At 38.7% G+C, this 22,989-nt stretch overlaps 1 protein-coding gene across 1 annotated transcript in view; it reads right to left on the bottom strand.

Annotated features, from left to right (window-relative positions):
- TG (thyroglobulin) overlaps positions 1-22,989 on the bottom strand; it is a 150,386-nt gene that overhangs the window by 78,791 nt on the left and 48,606 nt on the right. Inside the window, exons 28-39 of the mRNA XM_017818269.1 lie at positions 22,817-22,984; positions 22,208-22,273; positions 21,408-21,491; positions 19,170-19,307; positions 17,938-18,114; positions 16,846-16,957; positions 16,220-16,299; positions 14,230-14,373; positions 11,805-11,870; positions 2,836-2,973; positions 1,620-1,784; positions 303-525 (exon numbers count right to left, since the gene is read on the bottom strand). Coding sequence (XP_017673758.1) covers positions 303-525; positions 1,620-1,784; positions 2,836-2,973; positions 11,805-11,870; positions 14,230-14,373; positions 16,220-16,299; positions 16,846-16,957; positions 17,938-18,114; positions 19,170-19,307; positions 21,408-21,491; positions 22,208-22,273; positions 22,817-22,984 — 1,561 coding nt within the window. The remainder of the gene's footprint in view (positions 1-302; positions 526-1,619; positions 1,785-2,835; positions 2,974-11,804; positions 11,871-14,229; positions 14,374-16,219; positions 16,300-16,845; positions 16,958-17,937; positions 18,115-19,169; positions 19,308-21,407; positions 21,492-22,207; positions 22,274-22,816; positions 22,985-22,989) is intronic.

Consider the following 22,989-nt stretch of genomic DNA (forward strand, 5'->3'; position numbering starts at 1 on the left):
TAAATACCTGTATAAATTCCATTCAGAATGAAAATGGACAGACAGCAGACAGTTGGTGGGGAGTTACCTATAGATTCAAGGCGACGTACTGGAATTTGCCTTTTTTCTTAAGGGGCTTGCATGCTTTAACATATAGATGGACAAAATATTCTTTTTGCTAATCAAAGTCCCAAAGTTGTACCTGTCTGTACTCTATAGCTTGCTTTGTAAGAAAGGACATGAGTATTATGATCATCACTCCAGCTGCTTTCATACACCTGGACCGACAAGTGCTTCTGTAGATGGTGACAGGGGTTTCTTACCGAGCCACTGTGGCATTCCAGGTTTCCACCCAAGCAGAGGGCTCTGGAGGATTGAAGCGCCTCTCTGCAAGGGGAGGGGCAGCATATGGGACCCCCAGGAACTGGCTGATATTTCTCCATTCTGAGCCAATGTGGATCACCTGGGATTTGCCCACCAGATTTCCATGTGACGGGATGTACACAGACGGGGTCAAATCCAATTCAGAAATGGGCAGGAATAAATCTGTCACAGAGGGAACAGAGGAAAAATAATTTGCTTTTTCAAGTTATTACCATTTCAGAAATGAAAATCAGCCCTATTTCCCTTAGTTTTAAACTGCTATGTGCCCCATTGCCTTCTTTAAATGAAACAGATAAATTTGTGTTATTGTCTCATTATAAAATAATTCATTAAAACAGAGCTATTTCTTTCCTAAAACAATGTATTTGATAGGCAGAAACCAAATTCCAAACCATGGAACTAAAACCCAAACTGTACAGAACAAATGCACAAGTCTAGCTTTTTTTGTCTCAGTCTCTGATTTTGCTGCACTTGACAATGACAAACCCCTTTTCTCTCATTGAGTTTGAACTTGGAAGGTTCTCATTGACTTCTTGACTCTTCACAGAATTTCAGTGAAACAAAAACGAAAATTTTCTTCCCTTCCCCTTTATTTTTACCTGGGTTCTAATTACTTCTAATAAATGAAATAATCAGTATTACATGAAAAGAAAACAGTATCTATAGAAATCAAGGGGAACGAAACCAATGAAACTTCTAGTTTCAAATAAGTATTTAACCATATAATAGAATTTTTACCTGTCTACGCTGTCTACACAATTTCTTTTTCTCTCTTAAATCATTTTCACTTCTTTAAAATATTAGTTCATCCTGATTTGGGAAAAAGGGTGTCTTTTTGGGGTGGGCTTTTTTGTTTTCTCCAGAGATGGTCCTTAACACTTTAAATTGACAGTGGGCTTTCAACACTCTGTGTGTAATTCTCGGAGTTTAAAAGGAAGGGCACATCATTTTCTGCAGATGAAAAGGATCTGGACTTTCACTACTGTTCTTGTTTGGTTTTACTGTTCTGCACTTTCTAAAGCACCTTTCATAAACTAGACTTCCTTTATTATACCTGCTTCAGCACTAGAGGGTAACATCATGATTTCATGCATTTTTACAAAAAGTACTAGGCTGTAACTCCACTGAAACAGCAATGGACAAGTGTCTAGGAGACATCTATATCACTTCATGTCTAGTGAGGATTTCCTCACCCCTCCATTCACAAGAACTGTGCACAGCTGAGGTCCTCCCCCACAGCCTTAACCTGTTCTTACCTTGTCTCCTGTAGATATAGGCAGCAGGTTCTTTGAGTAAAACCCGGCAGCTGTGTCCTTGCAGGCTGTGTGTGCAGATCTGTGTATCAGGGTAGAAAACGCATCTTATTGCTGAAGGCTGGATTTCTAGTGTAACCACTGTACATGACTGGTTCTTTGAACAAGCTATAAGGTGAAACATGAAGAAAAAGAGCAAGTAAAAATGTATCCTCACAGCAGTTTGTATGACATTGTTACACTATGCTTAAAAGAAAGGGTTTAGAACAGGTGAAGCAACAAGATATAAAGTAGCTCTGAAGCAGAATAATGGGATATAAAAGTCCTCAAATTCCCAGAAAATTCTCCAAAATAGCCAAAGGACTAGAAGGTTACATTGGCTTTAAAATGGAATAATATAGCAAGAGAAATATTATCACAGGTTTTAGAAGGAGAAAAGCATTATCTAATAAAGTACTGATAACCTCATCTGAATTCAAACAATCCCCAGGGAGCCCCAGAGAAAGGTTTAATTCTCAGTCTGTACTCAGAGGTGGGTATCCAACACTTTGCCTCTAGAAATAATCCTTCAAACAGTTACAGGAAAAGGAAAAAAAACCAGTTAGTTACACTGCTCACCCTCACAAGATGAGGACCATCTACTGCAAAAAGTGGGACTATTATCATCTTCAGCAGTAGGTGGGAACTTTTCCTTATTTCTACTGCCCTACAGCATTGAGGATTTCCCAGTTATCTGTAGTTAAAGGACTCTTTCCTGTCTAGTCAAGCTGTTGATTAAAGCAGTTCCCTTTGCTTCATCCCAGCTCTCAGTTAACCACCCTCACACACCACCACTATAGGTTACTTTAAGTAGTGGTAGGTGGGTCTCTCACCTGTCTCAGTGGATGAGCTTCCCTTAACTGTCCTTTAGAAAAATATGACATCATCACTTTCATTATTTGCTACAATATGCTCCAGGTTGTACATTGCCTGGAGAAGTAAGAGATGTCTGTGCCCAAGAAGTGTCAAAATTACACAATCACTGTATGGCATTTTATGTCTATTGTATATTTCACCTGTTAAACTATTTCAGGTCCCTTCTCTTAGATTCAAAAACACTCGAGTAGTATTTAAAAATAAATAAAATCAGTGTATCTATGTCAGAAGTGGGGGAGCTGTTCTTGGTTTTCAGGCTCACAGATCAGTATTTTCTGCAAAACTATGAATGACCATTTCTTACCAGATAGGCAAAAGTCTCTGGTAGTGGAGAAGTCATTGGATATGTCTCTACTAACTTGCACAACTTCAAAGTTTGAGATGGATGAATCCACAAGAACAGAGGATATATTTAAGGGTTGCCATACATCCAAAAGCTCTGCTAAATGAAACGTAAAAACCAATATAACTAGAAGAATCAGTAAAAACTTCTGAGGAAACTAACATAGAATTAAAAGCATTGGGGAGTTCCCCAATAAACAACTTTCATCTTCCTTTGCATCCACTGGGAATAAATGAAATATAAAGGTTTACAAAGTTAAGAAAAAGATAAATGTGAAGTAGCTCCATCCAGGTTTGCATGTAATTCCAACTGATTTCAATAAAAGGAACAGGGTTAAATACATTAAAGGGCATGAGTAATAATGCTTGCACACAAGTTGCTGAGCAGGTACAGCCAGTAAATCCTTGGAAAGTAAATGGACGTTAATTTGATCACTTTAATTTGATTTGGTGAACAGAATTACGTTAAATTCTATAAACTGTTTTAATGTCATGTAATTGCTACATGATTTCGATTTCATTCTATTTCATATGTATATATACAGAAACATACATGTGTAAATATAATCATGTGTATCACATATATACAAACATGCATATCACAAATATACATTTTACATGCATGTACATGTGTGAGCCTCTACATACACATAGGTACTGTCTCTAGTGTTCCTCAAGAATTGTTCTTCTCTTTCACAGTATATTTTTAAAAAATGCCACAAACATTCCTTTCTCATACACAAACAGATAAAAATATCTGCAGACTCTCAATTTTGCACACAGAAGACAAAAAAAGAAGGCTTGAAAAACAATGGGCCTTTAATTATTTTAGTTCCTTTCAACAGTTCAATTTGTTTCAAAAGCAGAAGACCCCACTGTGGCCACCGAGTCCTAAACAGTAGGTTGGCATTATCCTCTCCATGTAATTGTAGGGTGAGGACAGAGCTGAGTTAGCTCTTCCTTTGCTATTCCTGGTGAGCGGGTCTTGCCCTGTTGCTAGAGTTCATTTACCACACAAATGCAAAAGTTGTGAATGTTCATTTCATTAAACATTCCTTTTAATCTACTGAGAAATCTACTGAGATGGCCAAAGTTTCATTCCTGAAGCTGAGGCCTGGGGGCCATATTATCAACTTGGAAATCCTGGTGTTGACATACTTGTCCAGATGATGAGAACCCAAGAACCAAAACACACCACGGACAAGGCTGGTTCCATCCTTCCTTGAGCAAATAGGCAGGGAATAGCAATGACTAAATTAGATTTTCCAATAATATTATTCCAAATAATTCATGACAGCACAGGGTAACTTGCCACAATTCAGGGCCCTACATCGATGCTAAAAGTCTTCACTTTTGCAAGGTAAATCCTTCCCTTGGAAGTGTAAACCTCAAGCATGAGTTATCTCCCAGAGGACAAGCTGAAAAAACCTGATGTGCTACCACCATTGCCAAGGCTAATGCCTTAGTGCTGGTTCCTTTGCCATCACCCTTGTTGAAAAAAACCTCTGATGCAGTGATGAACTGATCTACTCTACTCCATATGACCTCTCAGACAGCCCTGCCCCAGTTCAGGCTTTTGAACTAGAGGCAAGAAAGAAGGATTGGGTCCTTTACAGCCACTTCGAAATCATTTCATTCCTGTTATATTTGGGAGCAACTCCTCTGAGAGAGGTGCTGAAAGTCTCCAGCTAAGTAGACATGAAGGTTAATTCAGTGCTGCACTGTTGTATGTAAAAACCACAAGCTTACTTGATGTCACAGAGTACCAAAGTCATCACTAGCAGTCTGTTCAGAGGGAGCCTGAACTAGTCAGGGAGCAATGACCCTGCAGTCACAGCTTGACTTGTGCAACAGATCCATTGCACTGAATATTTTCTTCCCCTTAAGCACAGACTATTCAGTCATTTTAGAGGAACAGAGTGATTTTAGTCATGTGGAAATAAGTATTTTTCATATTCTCAATTTCTCTTTTTGAAAGCATTTAATATGAGCTGTCGTATGACCCATGTCAGAAAATTTCAGCCTCTCCATCTAGTGTGCCAGTTGGTGACATTTATTTAGAAAGATATGTAAAAATAGAAATCAACTCTGTAAATAATGGAGAAGTAAGCATTACATCCTTTCCAGAGATTGTCTGCCTGCACTACTAGACCCTCCAGGTCTTTCTTTTCCAGACTAAGTTTTACAGGTTTTGTGGCTTTTTTTCTGAAAACATGAACAAGAAAAGATTTCTTTTATCAATATGACGCAAACTTTGTTTTTCCATAAGAGCAATGTTGCCATCCTGTGCTGTGTACAGTACTAGTAACTGAGGTCCTACTACTGGAACAAGCAACCTCTCTAGGTTCAGACACAAAGCTTCAAATTACCAGCTATGGTTCTTTCAAAAGAGAGCTTTGTCTGGATTCCACTGTAAGGCAAAAAGTCTGGGTGTATCAGTGGTTTCAGAAGATATTTCCCCAGACAGACTCTCTTCCCATAGCTTCCCTGACTCACCGAGTGACCTCGGGCAAGTCTCAGCATCACATTTCTCCATTTCCCGCACACCAAAACAAATCTACAAAAGCAAAATAAATTTCTTGGATTTACACCTCTGACATTTAAATTTGGCCTCCTATTCCGACTTCACAAGATAAACTTCCGACTTCTACATGAAAAGATACTTATTTCATCCCTTTATGTGGCATTAGTCAAGTCAGTAACATACATTTTATATGCATATGAGACACAATGGGCACTTTGTAGCCCACGTTAGGCACAGAAGAGTGACCACTCACAATGGAAACATCCATATATCATACATTCACATCTAAACTGCTTATTTGTTGCCCCAAATCTCACAGAGGTGACCCTTGAAAAATCTCACATGGGATTGTTCTTTAGGTTGGGTTGGAGTATGGAGTGGGGTTTTTTTCATTTTCAGTCCTGGATGAAATATTCATAACCTCAGATCAGATTTATATGCTGAGACTTACAGTGTTTTTCTTTTCCCTTCCTCTGCCCAGCTGATTCCAGATGCAGAGAGATGCAGAAACACTAATGCTTACTTAATAACAGAGCAAAACTCTTTAACCTAGAGACGTGCGTGGCACCACTGTGGACACTGCCAGCCAGCAGTGAGCTGCAAAAGAGATTTTGGCTATTATTTGCTTCCTTCTTCCCTTCTCCTCACAGTAGATCCAGCAATGCCCATAGATCCCCACTTTCCATGGCTGATCTAAACTTGACTTGTCTAGAAACTGCTCTCATGAGGCACAGAGCAACAACCTGGCACTGCGTACTGGAAATGCACAGTGCACCTGATGGGCTGGAAGACATTTCTGCTTTATATATAGGTTAAGCTCTGACCTTCCAAACCACATTTTGGCAAATGCTTTGATTGGATAATTACAGCCCTCTGAATCCATCCAGCCCTGTAACTTTTACTGCAAAATTATAGATGTCCCATACAGAGAGCCTCTCTCTTCCAGATGTTCTTGTTTGGGTAGGCAAGGTTTAAGACTGGATTTGCAAAAGGACTCACGCTGGCCTTACTCTGTTCCCACTCCATTTATAAGATCAGAAGACTGGAAAAGATTTCCTGGGGACACAGAGTTCAGCCTCCCACTTTCACAGGCAATGAAATTATAAACCCTTTATAATAAAGTCAACAAAAGTTTCATCCCTGACTTCAGTGGAAAAAAAGAGGCATCAGTTCTGAGTGTGCTGGAAAATTTAACATTTTATATAAGGAAACAGATACAGAAATACAATAAAATAACAAGTTAAATTTAAAAGAAAACTTATGAAGTTGAGGAGGTTAATATGAGCTTAAGAAGGCACATAAATCAGATCTTTGTGTCCAGTATGCCTGATTTATTTTTGAAAGACAAGTTCTGATCTTAGTTCTGAGATTTGTGAGCCATATTCAATAGCCCTGACTCAAGCCCAAAACATGCTTACAGACCGAACTCAGTGTTTTATATTCCCAGTATTCAGAGTTTATTCTCAACAAAGACTGCTAACCTGTCTATATACCAACAATCTCCAAAACCAGCAAATCATCAAAAGAGCGGACCTGTAGAAAATATATCCTTCCTAAAATATAACTGCTTCTCACTTTTGTCCATCTACTGAGATTTGTATAACTCAAAATGAGTAGTTCTCTTTAAACTGCTGCATAATAACTGTAATCACACCTGAGACAAACAGGTCCCAAAACTAACAACTGTGTTATTTATGGTCTTTAGCAGTGAGCAATCTTGCTGTGTTACTGTTAAACTCAAGCTTTTTGCCTATTTTAGGGGTGCCAGTTACAATAAGTGATATAGTAGTGGTATATTAAAACTGTACTATATACTTATCCAGGTTTAAAGCAAGGCGTTCCAAAAAGGCTGAAATTCCCATATTTACAGACAGAATAAAAATCAAACTTAAGACCAAAGATAGAGCAATTCCACACCAGAGGTCCAATTTGCTGTGTGGGAGCACAGTAGATCAGTTCCCAAAGATGGATAAAAAAGGCTGTCTTTGTTTCAAAGCAAAAATCTCTCTGAAAAATACTTAGCATTGTGGGAAAACAGGAAGACAAATGATACTATTAATCACCAAAGTCAGCTACATCAGCGTTTGTACTATCAGCATCTCATCTCTGTTGAGAATAGAAATACCCCACATGCTGACACAGCCCCATGGGAAATTTATTCCCATGTTGGAATATCCCATAGCCACTGCTCAGTCCTGCCTCAAGGGAATGGCTATAAATCACTAGGGGATCACTGGAGGCAGAAACAGGAAGGGCCTAACAGATCATTACATCCATATGCCTCAGTGGTTTCTTAATTAATTACTTGATTTGCATGGAATGGGAACAGAGCCCATATGATCTGTATACAATCCACAGTCCCATGCAGAGACCACCATTTAAGGGCCACTATCTTCTTGCAGTTGCCAGATCTAAGATAGACATATCCTAGTTAGAACTGAAGACAAAAATGTTCAGTAAATTTTGGATAATTACTGTATACAATTCATAAGTCTCATAACAAAGTCAAAGTCATACATTGGAGTCACTGCTCCCACATGCACAGGAGTATTTTCAGTCTCTCCAGTCTACTTTAAGCACAAGTGTTCCTTCTAAAAATCCAGGTAACACGTTTCATAGATTGTTTTGCTTCTTTCAAGCTTAATTGTAAAGACATAAAGACTTCCACAGCTCAAACCCCTGTGCATAAACTGTTTGAAAAACAGCACTACATACTGTAAAATTACAATATGTAATATATAACAAAAAAAAAACCCTTTTCTTATCTCTCCTAGCTTACAGCTGGCTGCAGAAAGTTCCATCTCAAACCTAATTCTGAGACCTGGCTGTTTCCTCTTTTACCTAACATTCCCCCATGTTCACACAACTCAGTGGAGTTGTTATTTAAATACCAGCGTAGGTAAACCAAAACTGCAGGATGACATATGAGCATCTTCAGCATGGACAGTCTTAAAATAACAGCTGTCCTCCCACCATTAAAGGTCACAGATCATACCTGAAACTCACCACAGATGGTTCCATACTCAGTGTCATTACAGCACATTTTCTTCAGGGGAAAAAATGCTCCAAATGTAACAAGTTGGACTTTCCCAGTTTGTCCAGACTATTGATTTTTCAAGCATTATTTCTTAGATCACAGAAACTATGTGGAAATCATAATAGCCCAGCAGGAGTATGCTCTGCTCCATGCAATGGAGGTATGGAAGTAAATTAAAGTATTCATTCAGTTAAAAATGAAAACCACACATTCAGTTAAACACACTATAGCCTGGTGATGAAGGTGACTTGGAGAGTTTAACCTTGTAGCAGAAAGGATTTTGCAAGAATACAAATAGGCAAAACTTGTTGAAGCAACAACAAAACCACAAGAATTCAGGTAGAAGTGTGCAGTTCACCTCCCTCCTGCTAGAGAGTAGTGACCTGCAGGCACTACAGAGCACTTAATTCCTGGTTTTCATAGGCTAGTGGGGTATCTAATGAGTGTTAGAAACACACAGCAGTGCTGCTTGTAGGGGGAGTAATCTGGGAAAAGCCCACTGGAGCCTCAGGCTTTTGAAAGGAACCACAGGGCTGCAATGGGTTGCTGGATGAACACAAGGCAACACAAGTCTGACACAAGGCAAAGAACAGGAAGAACCTCAAGCCTCCCCTCGTGCTGTGTCTCTCCTGAGGTTATAGCCTCACACAGAGAAGGGACTTTTTTTGCAGCTCCCTGGTGGCTGCAGGCTGCTCTATGACAAGGCATGAAAAGAAGTCGCTCTTGAAAATTATTTTTGTCATTGCAGATTCAAAAGTCTGGAGATTTTATGACTATTACTTCTGGTGAACTTCTTTAAAAGCCCACACCAGGGAACAGAAGGAAAACAAATACCTCCCCAATCAGCAGAGCCTTTCAAAGGTGTTTGAGAGTGGCCTCAGAATTACATTAACCAGTTCCCTCTGCACTCATGGGTTTGTATGTCCAGATTGTTCCCTGACCTGATCCTCCTCCACTGAGGATAAATCTTCCTTGCTGCAGTTTTCCTCCCAGTCTGTAGGGCCTGAAGGTTGGACTTGCCAGTAAAGACTGAGGTGAAGAAGGCACTTTGTCCTTTTCCATATCCTTTGGAATCAGGTCTCCTGCCACATTCATCAGCAGACCCATATTTTCCCTACTCTTCCTTTTGCTACTACGCACATACTTGTAGAAAACCTTCTTGTTGAGATTTTCTGTTGGTTTATGGTCCTACAACACCTTTACCCTCTCTATTGAGAAGAGCACTTAGTAAAACAGGAAAGCATCTACTTCCCACAAGACTGAAAATAAGTCTACTCATATGGTTTTCTTCACAATATGTTGGGGCTGCAAACACCACAGATATTGAATGGAGCAGCATCCTGACTGCAAATGGGAGGAAGCAAATTGCTAGGCAGTGTCCTGAGCATTGCAAAGTGGCTAACTAGGAAAGGAGGCAGTCAAGTGCATTAACTGTCCAATGAAATGTAGGCCTTGATGGTGCTCTAGTTAACTCAGCCTCTAGACTGAACATAACATCAGCTTCACTATTCCACAGAGCCTTCTGGCAAAGCATACAAATCTAAGTATCTTTCTGATCTTTGGATGGAAAAAATTACATTTTTATATGTATATATATGTGCTTACATGTACACACACAGATATATATATACACAGCAGTGCCCTTTAAATAGTGACATTTTCTCACACTCACCATCTGGTTACCACAGAGGAGTCACAGTAATTTTTTTTTCCCGTGTACAAGCATTACAACAACTTACAAAATTCACTCACTTTTCTGTTATGCCCAACTCTAAAACAGTTAGTCTTCTATAGCATATATTAATATAACATATATAATCGCCAAGAGTATGGAAACAATGTTTTTGAAATTTTTTCAAAACCTCTGACAACAGAGCACAATCTGACCTAAGCAGCCAGGTTGGCACTTTTACTATTGAAACGAGGCAGAATAAAAGAAGGACAGATGATGCCCAGTTGCATTTTGAATGTGTTGCTGCACCCACTGGTGTCAGATGCAAAGTCTACAGGATACTGGTGCTAATTTGACTTCCAGGCCAGTTGTGATCTTTATAATTCAGTGACATGTCCTGACCACTGTCAGCCCTCAGGACCACAGCTCTAATCCAGAATCCTGCACCCCTGTGGGAGGCTCTGCCTGCTTGGGTTGTTTAACCAGACCTTTGCAAACTAGAGACATCCCTAGTTGCTCTGCATTTGAAAAGATGACCTGGAAGTGGGTGTGACAGATCAGGGCTGTTACTAAGGGTAAAATGACTCACTTCCTGGGCAGCTTTTAGAGTAGAAAGTAACTGACAGCAGACCTAATTTCCTAATTTCCTTAAGTGCTGCTTAGGTTACTGTTTTCCTAGACTTAAGCAAGCAAGAAAAACAGAAACATGACAAAATTACTACTAAGCTTCACACTGGGAGGAAGAAAGTTTTAGTGACATGGTTTTCCACATCCCATGGGAAAAACAGTTTGCAAAGGAGATGAATTGCCCAACCTACACATTACCCCACCAGCTCTTCAAAGCATTTCACACAAAAATTATTTCTACTTACTCATGAAGATACGAGTTTTCCTTCTATTACATTAAACTGATAATTAAAAAGCACAAATTCTACTAATAAATACAAAGACTGTGAACTTGATCATGACTAGTGGCCATGGATATGATGATAAAATAGATGATAATAAATCTGAACTCCATATTGCAAATATCAACCATCCCCTGTAAACCCAGTTGCATAGAGTTTAAGGAGAGACAGATATAAACAGATTAAATATTTGTTCAGATCAAACAGAAAATCAAAGGCAGAGATGGACAAGAGTTATCAATTTCATTTTAACTAGAGGGTTAAATTGAGTTTTCTAATGACAAGTTAACCTGCTTCCATTCCATTTCACACGGCATTTAGCAGCTATGCTGTGTATTTCTGGAAAGGACACATCAGGGAAACCTGCAGCTGTTGAAAATTTGCATATATTTTTAGGGGACAATAGACACAAAGCCCTGAAAGACAGTAGTAAAGTTTCGTTTATTAAGAGGATCCACCCACTTTTAAAATAACACGTGAGTACCATAAGATTCATCATACTTGTTGAAAGTGATGTGACATCCACACTCACAAATAAATGTCTTTATCAATCCTACCAAACATTTTGCTTCAGCGACCTTATGTGGCAGTGAGTGTGAGATATTAGGTCAGCATTGGAGATATGACAATTCTTCCATTTAAACGATACATAATTAATAAAAATAAGTCATCATCTAAATGAGTAACCTCATGGGGAACACAAATATTTCATAATAGTGTGATCTTTTAGCAATGCATACAAAATAGAAGATGTTTCCTGGTTTTTTTCTCAATACATAAATGCACTTACCACTTTCTGGCCTGAGAGGCAAACTAACAAGTGGACAGAGGTCAGGCATGGTGCTCTTCAAGTCAGCTAAAAGCAGAAAAAAATAACACATTTGAAAACAATTATACTTGAAGGTTTAGAATGGAATCTCAATATTTCCAGCATTACTTCTGGGATCTGGATGTTGCATCTTCTCACCACAAATACCAAGACTAAGGATGTGATGTTGCTTTGCTATCTAACCCTTTTGAGTTCATACATGAAGCCAGACTTCCCTAAATTTCCATCTTTATAAACATTCTTCAAAAAACACTTTTTGGGGCACAGTTATGAACAATTCATTTCAGTATCTCTGTGGTTTTTTCCACGCACCTCTCTGCATTTGGGCTTCGGCATCACAAGAGATGTGAGTTTTTCTCTGCTTCCAGCAAACGGGAATTTCTCCAAATAGGAATGAGAAACAAGGCAGTTTCCAGCACAGCACTTTCCAAATTAAAATTCAAGCAAGAATTCATTTCCATACACAAGACTTCTCATTTGCTAATATTTCCCACAAATAATTTGCAATCACAAAAAACACACATCAACTTAACATAACACATTATGAAATGTGAAGGCATAAGTACCTTCCTACAAAACTAAAGTCCACCTCCTGTGGACTAAAGCAAAAGACCCTGTTTCATGCTAATGTCCCCACTGCCTACGGTAAATCACTCCTTCAGATTTCACTCATTTTTCTTTTTTAGCCTCAGAGCCTTTTTGTTCCTTTTCCTGGTTCCCAGACCTTAGCACAGCAGCACAACTGATACAAATTTTTGTCTGTAAATATCTCCATTTGCATAAACATCTGTGCCTTGCTGTGTGTTACAGTGCCTTGGTGTGTCTTACAGTGGAAACACATCTGAAGCTCCCTCACTACATTAGGAAACACCACTGTCTCTCCTGACACTCCCTGCTTTGCATAAACCCATGGCTCTGCTTTGTCATCCCTCTGTCCATCCAGTGAGAAACATCCTTTATTTTTAGTTGGTTCTTTGCTGACAAGAGGAAAAACAATTTTAAGAACTAGAAGTGTATCTACCCCTCTTCTATCTGCTCTTCACCTTTCTACCATTCTTCAGTTACCCCTGATTCCCTCTTAACTCCCCCTGCCACCAGGATTCTGCCACTGCCTGCTTTATCAGGGCTGTTGTTCCCTTTTTCTCAGTGCTAGATCCTCAGCCCATCCCTGCCTAGCTTCTGTAGTGCTTCCCAACCCCACGCTGTCTCTTACCTTTTAACAAGGACTGCCCCACTAAAGGAGGACATGGATGTTGCAGTGGGCATAGAGCCAGCACAGGACTTGAAAAGCTCAGGACTGAGTTCATATTTCAAACAGAGAGTGTGATGAAGATTTTCTCTATCAACACTGTAAAATGCAGCATACTGCCATGATATCTGATCTATCTCTACACAGCTTTAGCTGGATTATCTTTCTATCACATTCCCCGGACAATATATATCCAGACTTTGTGCCTCCCCTCTCCTCTCAGCTATCAGCCCTTCTCTACTCTGCAAGAACTAAGGGAGTGTAAAAGCAGGAAAAAGTACTCTTTATTCAATTTTTTCCCTGATTCTGTCAACATCACCAGACCTGCCCCCATGGGGCCTTTCTGTTCTGGAGTTCAACAAGGCTGTGCCTACATGACTAAGTAAAAGGCTGTCCTCCCATAAAGGGGGACACAGTCAGGCAGGCAATTGTCTTCCTTATTGTTTCAGTTATGTGAAATCAAAGCTTAACAAAGTAGAACTAGATCTGCCCAAAAGAAGTGTGACAAATGAGAAATCCACTTATAGTTTTTAATGAAGTAATGGAACTTTTGTTTTGCTACGGAAAATAAAATCCACTTTGACAAAGAGTGGTTTTGATTCCTCCTGAGGAAATAACCCAACATCTCATAACTGCTCTTCTGCTTAAACATGTGATAGCTTCTTACTGCTTGAAAAATACAGTGCTACCTTGGAATCTGGTCTTGGCCTTTTCTTTACCAAAACAGTCAAAAGTAAATTTTAAATTCTGTAGCAAAACCAAATCTTTTGAGGTTATGTATCCACACAGATGGTAAAACCATAAGCCCAGCAGTGAGTGAGAAACAAAGAATGATTTACTGACGAGGACTGTGCAGTGGGGCAAAATATATTTGAATTCCAACATCAGCCACAAGTCTCCCATACAATCCAAGAAATTAAATTATACTTCTTTGAGGTATTACTATTCTTTTTCTATTAAAATGGAGACTAAATTGCGCTTCACTTTTCCTTGCACACGCTTGTCTGCCTTGTCTATTTGTAATCCTTACAAATGGGTCCTACAGCTGGAAGCTGGAATTTGTATACAATGAAGCTGAAAAATAAACTTCAATGCACAGAAACCAGTTAGAAAGGACGTGTGTCCTGCATCACTTACCAGGCTTCTGATACCAGCCAAATGGGTGTATTCTGACTTCAGCATCTGGTGAATTACAATTTGAAATGTGCCAAGCACTTCTTGTTTCCTCAGCACATGTCTGGATTCCAAGGCTGTTCAGAGTCACGCACACGATCTTTCCACCTGCCAAGGAAATAAATGGTTATAGAAATCATAAGGAAAATTTTCCTCTTCTAGATAGTTGTGAGGAAAGAGAACACAGCATGGTTCCACTGTGTTAAATGAAGTTCAACTAACTTAGAAATCGAAGGCAGGAAATATCTAAAATGGGCCAAGTACCTGAAACTAGTGTTGAAAAATCCCAATGAATTCCGTGTGAAGGCAGGTGGGTACCAACATTATTAATCATTATTATCCAAGGTCACAGAGCATCTCCACCAAGCAAAGATCAGGACTCTTTGAGCAAACAGCCCTTTCAGGTTAATGCAATCCTTGAAATTAAAAATCTGCATGTATATTGAAACATGGCCACTACTTACATCAAGATAAAAATTCTGTCTTTCAAAGACCTTGTGTAAATTTTTTTGTTGCTGAAAAAAAATGGAGGGTTTGAAACACAGCTAGCAGATTCACTGAAGATTTTAGCTCATATTAAAATCATTACTGAAAGTTCTCTTGACTATACAAGTGCCAGGACTGGATGCCTGAAATGTCACAGATACTTAATATCAGATAAACTAAAGAGTTTAGTGAGTTTTCCATGTTTAGTGCTTTAAAATTCTTCATTTATTTTACAACTATTTAAAGAAACCTAAAGCCACATTACGTTAAGACTTCAAATTTCATATGGTCATATGGAGGTATGAAAACTGTGAACTATTTTGTATTTGCACATTACTTGCAATCTAAACTACATTGGATTAATTTTCCAAGCTACTCATTTTTTGACCAACTGAAAATTTTGTCTGCTCAACAAATTAAAAATTTGGAATTAAAAATATATATTTCTGAACTGTTTCAAATTCCCAAGCGAGTTGTAAAGCCAGCACATCCTAAATGACCTCAGGGACAGTTGATTAGCATATGACCCTTCCAAAAACAAAGTTAGACATTTTAGTGGCCTAAATCTGAATGTGGAATAAAGTACTAAAATCTATTTCATTTACTTTGATCTAGGTGGCATCCAATTCTAAACACCAGCTTTTCTTTAAAAAGAGCACTTCCTTTACAGTCAGTAGAGACAAAGAAAAGTACCTCCAGAACAGGATTCAGTCAAGTAAAGCTCTTAATGACCCTATAGTTGTGTCTATACATCTCTCTGCTGACTAGAGAGGGAGCATGGGGTGACAACACCCCTTAACTTTGCTATCCCAGCAGAATAAAACATTTTTGTTTGACATTTTAATGGCTTTCAAGTCAAACATACATCAAAAGATCTGAGTTCTGCAGACTAACAGAACTCCTACTTGAGATGTCTTAAGTAGCTAAAATACTAAGGAGGAGCAGATAGGCAAGGTTTATCCACAACCAATCTTCCTCAAGCAGAAGACTAAAATCTGGGAGCACAGAAGTTCAGACATCCAAGAAAGACAAAAGGCTCAGCTGTCCCAAAGTACCCACAGACATTATGGGCTCACATGCATTTAATTTCATTATTATTTAGTTTTATGAGCCCTTTAGGCTTTAAAAAATGAAACAACAAAAAAGGGGGAAAAAGTCACAAAATGAAGTCAAGCAATATTTTGGAAGAGAGTTTGATAAATGAGTAGTAACTGGAGTTTTATCAGTTTGGATTTCATGCTGTTGGAACTGCAGCTTCTTAAGGGCTCATGAAGTTTTCTCAATAATTTCTGAGATGTGGAGTGTGGCATTGGGCTCAACCTTCAGAAGTAGTTATGGTTACTTGAAAAGAGAGATGCATGAGATCTGCAAGCACTTTCAAAGTGCTCTTCAGAGCAAAAGAATGGTAAAATTTGTATAATGAAGAAAGGCTGAAGTTATCTTAAAAATAAAACTAGAGGAAAAATACCTGACAGCTGGGAGTTATTAAAAAAGCCAAATCCTGTGCAACACGGGTCAGCATCACACCAACGCTCACACGCAAAAAACCTGGGAAAGGAGAACATTACTCTCAGTGCCACTGTGTCCATGATGGAGAAAAGAGGATATTGCACTGGGGAGAGACACTGAGAACCTGCAGAGATAGCATTCAGAAAAAGGCTGAAGAACCAGTCTGGTTCTTATTGCAGACACACTTCCATGCATTTTCCATATGTAGGTGAAATTACGTTTGGTCGTTATACATCTATCAGACTACCTCTAATAATTTAGATGATTATTTTGATATCTGCCCTGAAAAAATCAGCCTAAATTAATTTGGTATATTATTGATAAGAGATTTAACTGGCTAACTAGCAATGCAATATCAGCAGAAATAATAATTTTCATATACATAATTAGTAATTATATACATTATTATTTATAACTCAATTATACAATTCCTTTAAATCATGTGTTTGTTTTTTTTTTCATTAAATACTCTTAAATGATGGTTTTGGATAAACATATTTAATCCCCCTCATCTGTATAATGGGGTCTTGGTACTCCAGGCATGGTTAAAATTCCAGGAAAAAGAAAGGAACGTTCATGTCCTACCCGTCTGAAACAGGTTTTCTGCTCATGTCAGTCTTATTCCTCATTGAGATTCCTGTTACTTTCTGGAATGGCACACGTGTGTAGAAGCTCTTCACTGAACTTTGAAGAGTGACTGGAAGGAAAAAAAAAAAAACAAAATTGGAAAAATCAGTTTAACTACCATATACATACACTGGTCAAGTAATCACATGGTAAGGGTCAAGTTTATGTTTCTATGCTGGGTTCCATCGGATTAAAAGATAATTTGACATCATCACAGCAAAATTTTAATGGTTAAGCCTGAAGATGAACAAAAATCCAACAAGTGAAGGCTCTAAAAGCTGAGCAAAATACATTGTCCAAGAAAGACTTCCAGCCCAGGACTTCTGTTTCTGAGGTCTGCGTTGATGCTACTCCTTTCACAAGGTCAAAAACTGGAATACAGTTTGGAAAACTCCAGATTGGAAAACTCCAGTGTGCTCATCCATTAGTTAACCCATGCTGCCCTTTAGGCTCCCCAAAAAGACATGGTTGAGTAGCTTAGTTCAGTGGACCTTTACATTTTTTCACAGAAAAATTACAGGTTCCTGTGCAGTGATAACAGGTTTGTTGGTCCAGCTTCCTTACATAAGCCCTATGAGAAAAAACACTGAACCTCCCAAGCATTCACAGAGTAAAGGTTAAAATCCACATCTATAGCTCTGCACGTGCAAAAAAAAAAGCAAAAAAAAATTACACTCAGCCCTTTCATTGTTGCACTACTTAGCTACCATGGAAATTTTAATTGTAGAAAATGGGATTAGTGACATTCCAATGACATTCCCATTCCACCCTTTATAAAAAGATAGAAGAGCTGGTATACAAATTATTTGATCTACCCTTGGCCTCTCTGAATTGGGAATAGCTGAGGTGGAGAATGAAACTGGTGATTAATAACTTTCCATTCTGAACAGAAAATGAACATCCGTGCCAAGAACAGTCTGGTCTGCCCTTGCATCATCACATCCCAGGATTCATTCTTATATTTAGACTTTTTTTATCAGAATCAAGAGCCAAACACCAGCTTGTATTACCAGGGTTAGAGTAGACATAAATCCAAATACCAAAACTTGCCTATTTTACGATACAGTGTCTGTGGTTGCCGGGGTAGCACAGTTGGACAGTTCCCTAGTGTTTGATCAATGCTGCTGTCACAAATCTGTGCCTCTGGATAGAGGGTACACACAAAGTATTTGTCTGTGGTGTTTTGAAGATCTACCATTCGGCAAAACTCATCTTCTTGGGCACAGCCTGAGAAGCAAAGTCAGAAAGAGTTACACACACAAGGGTTCCTTCCCCTCTCTGCTCCTGTTCATGTTGTCGGTGCACTTAAAGCTAAACATCAGCAAAAAACTAAGAGTGAGAATTTCAATATTATCCTATTAGTTGTGCAAATTAATTAGTTCAATTAATTAAAGTCCAAGAGAAAGAGGGACATATTCCAATTCTAGTGGCATTGAAGAGCAGGTGTACCTGGAGAACACAGAAAAGGAGCTACAGCAGAGCTAATAGGAAAGATAAATTCCCCAGCTGTGGCAAGTGTTACTTCAGTGTATTGGTGTCACTCTAATATTTAATTAATAAAAATCTCTTTCTTTTTAGCAAATTTGACATACAAATTATATAATCATAAAAGAACTCTGCACCAGTTAATTATACTTAACTTTTCTGGAATCAACTGTTCAAGCCATTTGCTCGTAGCAATTTTTTCTGAAATTTACCCCAGGGTAATAATGCATCTTCAGAAAAGTACCAAAGCTGCCAAACCCATCTCTTAATTACCATGGCAATGGCTTCTGTAAACATGCATCATTTTACAATGCATCATTTTAAACAGGCATATCTCTACTGACCTCTTACAGTGATGCTTGTGCACTGTTTAGTACTCTTAGTTCTGACTTCCTGGTAGAGCTAGAAACCCTTCTCCATCTATTGCATCAAAACACACTTTATCATTAACACCAAATATCTGTGTTTTACCTTCTACTTTTACCACTATGTCATCTATCTATTTGGAAGGGTACTTTTCAAGAACACCTGAGCATTGCCTAAGCTGTATCTTTGACTTCTCTTGCCCATAACAGGGTACCCTGATGATGAATGACAGTTACCCTTTCTGCCATGGCACACTAAGACTGTAAGGAAGAAACAAGTGGCCCCATTAGCAATTTCCATGAAAATCTTAGGAGTTTTCCCCCAAAAAATCTTGAAGTCCAAAGTTTCCATGGGTCGTTACTATAATACCTATTAAAAGATTTTAGTTAATTATTACTTCCTACAGAATAACAGCCTCCAAGAAGTCTTACGTGTGAGACACCAAAGCACAGCTTCCTCAGCTGAGTATTTCTGACTGAAGATCCAATACTGCTGGTAAGGGAGAGAATAGTTCTGGTCACTTTGTACTTGGCTGTTGTCCATTAGGTAGAAAAGATCCTTTGTGGCATCTGAGATACAAACAAACAAACAATCCCACAAAAAAAATTAAATATGATCTGGAATAAATTAAATTTATTTATGCATAAAATTCTGCCTTTCACAGTAAAACAGCTGCAACCGTTTTGTAGAGCTAGCATACACCAAAGGCTGCTTTTCATAACACAACTGTCCACCCACAGTTAGAGATGCTCCTGTAGGCAATGCCCCCGCTCTGAGCTGCACTGCATAACACAGCATTGTCAGACTATTTCCACCTCCCAAAAACTTGACAGCTCCCAGAAGTTAGAGCATTCCCTCTACTCTGTCATGCAACACAATATCCTAGCATTGAAGCATGATGCCTCAGAGGATGTTTGCAATTCCTCAATCAATCTAATTTTATTAATCCAAAGTACAGCAGCTTCCTTATATTCCCTTGAGAAGCTTTTACACCTCTCTTCTCTATGTTAAAAGTTTTCTTGACAAGTTTAATACCTATTTCTGTCATTTGACCTCATTTCTCCTAGTTTATACTCCCACAGACCACATTAAATAACTCCTTTTTGTCACCTGCCTGTGACCTTTAGACATGTATGCAATGCTTTATACCTCCTGAGCTCCCTCTGAAACAATCAATCACAGGTCTTTCAGGCTGTTTCCAAATTTATCCCTTTAAATAAAGTTGCAATATTGAAAGAAATGAACACTCTTCACTGATCTCTTACAAATTTCTTCTTCAACACTTTCTTATTTATCAAATGTCATCAGCAGGTCTTATCCCCAGGTATATTGTGAGACATTCTGTTATTTAATCTTACATGCAGTGAAACAACCAGACAATAATGCAAACAAGAAGACATGCTGATGATTACTGTTGAAGTGCTGAAGCACCTACTGACATGCTGGGAGTGCACTATAGCTTTGAATTTTCTGTCAGAAACTAGAAAAGATATGTTACCATGTGTTTTATGAAAGATCATCAAGTAATAAAAGCTTTTTAGACATTTTCCCATAACTTATAACGTAAGTTATGTACCCCTAACTTCTTAAAACAGGTGGCTTATAATTCCTGTTACCTCTTGAGCTTTAACTTCAACCTTCATTTTCTCTGGAAACAGCTGGTGTCACAACTAAGACTTAGGGATGCAGGTAGAAACTGCATTCCTTGCATAACTTTATGTTTTAATGACACCATCAGCCCCAGCAAGATAAATGGAGAACCCTGAGGGCTGCACTCATGCCTTGGCAGGTAAATGCAACAGAATTTCACCCACTGTATTACGCACATTTTTTTCTCTCATTTTTGAGTCTAGACTTTAAAATACTCCTAATTGTATAGGAGCACTGTTTGGTAAATGTGCATTTTCAGTTTACCTCCCTTTCGAATTCCAAAAGAAAATCCTTTTAGGATTTTGCATGTATTAAATCATGTGCTCAGACGTTCATCAAGACTCCTCAGCAAAGATTACATTTACTTAAAGGTGAGCCAAGGTGCTCTCAACAGGCTCCACTGCTCTCTTTCTCTTAGGATTATGGTGCTGAAGGCCCAAATGAATTCTAATAACTTACTACAAATTCTTTAGGACCTACACATGACTTATAGTATAACCAAGAGCAAGCCTTGGAATAACAAAGGAGCTAACAGAAGTTCACAGGTCCCTCACTGTCATCATGCACGGAGGAAACACTTGTGATTGCAGTTTCATCCTGATTTTCTCTAAGCATCATATTTGCAGCCATACTGTCACTAGCAGTAAAGATTCCCAGGTACCTAAGTTAAGGATTTAATTTCTGGGTCTATGTGAAATTTTTTCTCAGCCAAATAATATTTTTCTGAGTCTCTTCAATTCAGTAAGTCTGAAAGAACAAACTTTCACAAAACATTTTAACATTTTCATTTCCAGCCTAGCCTAGGAAGGTAAAAACCATGAAGCCAGGAGGTTTACATTTTGAACATCTTCCTCAAAACCTCTATGGGCCTTCCTACCTAAGAGAAATCCTCTCTACTTCACAATACCTAGGGTATCATGAACATATATAGCAATATATAACATTTTCTGGTTAAACTCTGCATCACTTATCTGCTGTCTTCTGCTGTCCTCTCTGCCCACCCCTCCTGACAATAGTACCTGACAATGCTAAGTCATTCTCTGTCTTCAAAGCAGCAGAAGCACCACACGCGGAGGTTTTAGTCCGGGTGGCCATATCAGAATCTGCAATGAAACAGGAATTAAAGAGCATTGTGATTCCCTTTATCTGTCTTTTACAAGACCATCCTTAGATCCCAAATTTAACAAATATTTTACAGTGCACCATTTAGGAAAACTCTTTAGGTAGTTCCACCAGCTGTTGAATCAAAAAACAAGTAAACCAGCTCTGGACAGCTCTGGGGAAAACCTAAACCAAACTGCACCGTTTGCAGGATAAAAGCAAATGCCGTATCCACAACCACTATGCACTCAGCAGCAGCAGTCTGCAGACTGTGTGCATTTATAAAGCAGCATCAAAAATCATTTGTGCAGGTCCTGCTACGTACATGGTGACATTTGGAAAGCAAATTTGCAAAAATAACACATACAGGGTTATCATGCTAAAAAACATAACCTATGTAGTTAAGCATAAAGCGGCAAATTATTATGGCACCTGGACACTGATGGGACAAAAGCAAGTGTGTTAATGTTACAGTTTTCACAGGTATTAAAAGTTATAAATTATGTTCTCAGACACAAGAAATTACCCAAATTTTACGAAACTGGCGGTAGCAGAATTACCCCAGATTACCCATCCTACCAGAAAAGACTTCTGAGTAGTGTCTCAATTTGGACACCATAAAATGAAGTGACAGTGACACTTCCACTATAGAACACACGTCTGCCACTGCCAACAGTTCACCATAAGTTTTTATAACAACTTGTGCGAGGTAACTCACCTCTCCACAGGTAAACTTGCTGAAAGGTAGTAAAATTTCTTTCAGTCTCTTTCACCAACTGAGAAGCTAATAAAGAAAAAAATTTGTTAGAGTAGCTGCTCAAATTACACAGATAGTATTGAAATGCTCAGAAATTGCATAGAAAGCACATCACTACACTATGCATCACCTTATTTATAATACAAAACGCTAAGGAAGAAGGTCTCAGGTGTCAAGGGGCTAGTCTGGGTCTAGGGTGCCAAGGCTTTACTCAATTTTCAATCATTGTTTTTACTGTGCAGCTCTGGGCACCTCCTTTTTTATCTTTGCTCTGGACTTTACCTTTCTTTCAGATTATTGGGTTGAATCTGCCTGAATTAAATGCTGGAATTATTACGGGGTGACATATTAAACACATTCTTGACTCTCATTAATGTGCTCACAGCAAGACATGGGAGGTCCATCTATCTAACAATGCATCCAGTTAGAAAGTTCTTATTCTCTTGTGATTGATATGGACTTAAATTGAGGAAAAAAGCACTGAAGCACAAGAGCAGGCTGGTGAAAAAGGCAGAGTCTATACAACAATTAAAGAAGACTAATGTAAATTGAGAGAATTAATTGACATACTTCCACTGAACACTTGTCCTCCCAGGGTAAAGGAAAATGTCTTCTCCTTCTCATCATAGCTCACACCATTACATATCCCACCTATGACAGAGTTTGGTGTCGGACTCCAGACACTTCCATCGCAGATCAGCACGTCTGGGGAGCTCAGCAAACTACACAGAATGGTACCTAGG

The sequence above is a fragment of the Lepidothrix coronata genome, unplaced genomic scaffold, assembly GCF_001604755.1.
Source record: "Lepidothrix coronata isolate B3197 unplaced genomic scaffold, Lepidothrix_coronata-1.0 Scaffold67, whole genome shotgun sequence".
Taxonomy (NCBI): Eukaryota; Metazoa; Chordata; class Aves; order Passeriformes; family Pipridae; genus Lepidothrix; species Lepidothrix coronata.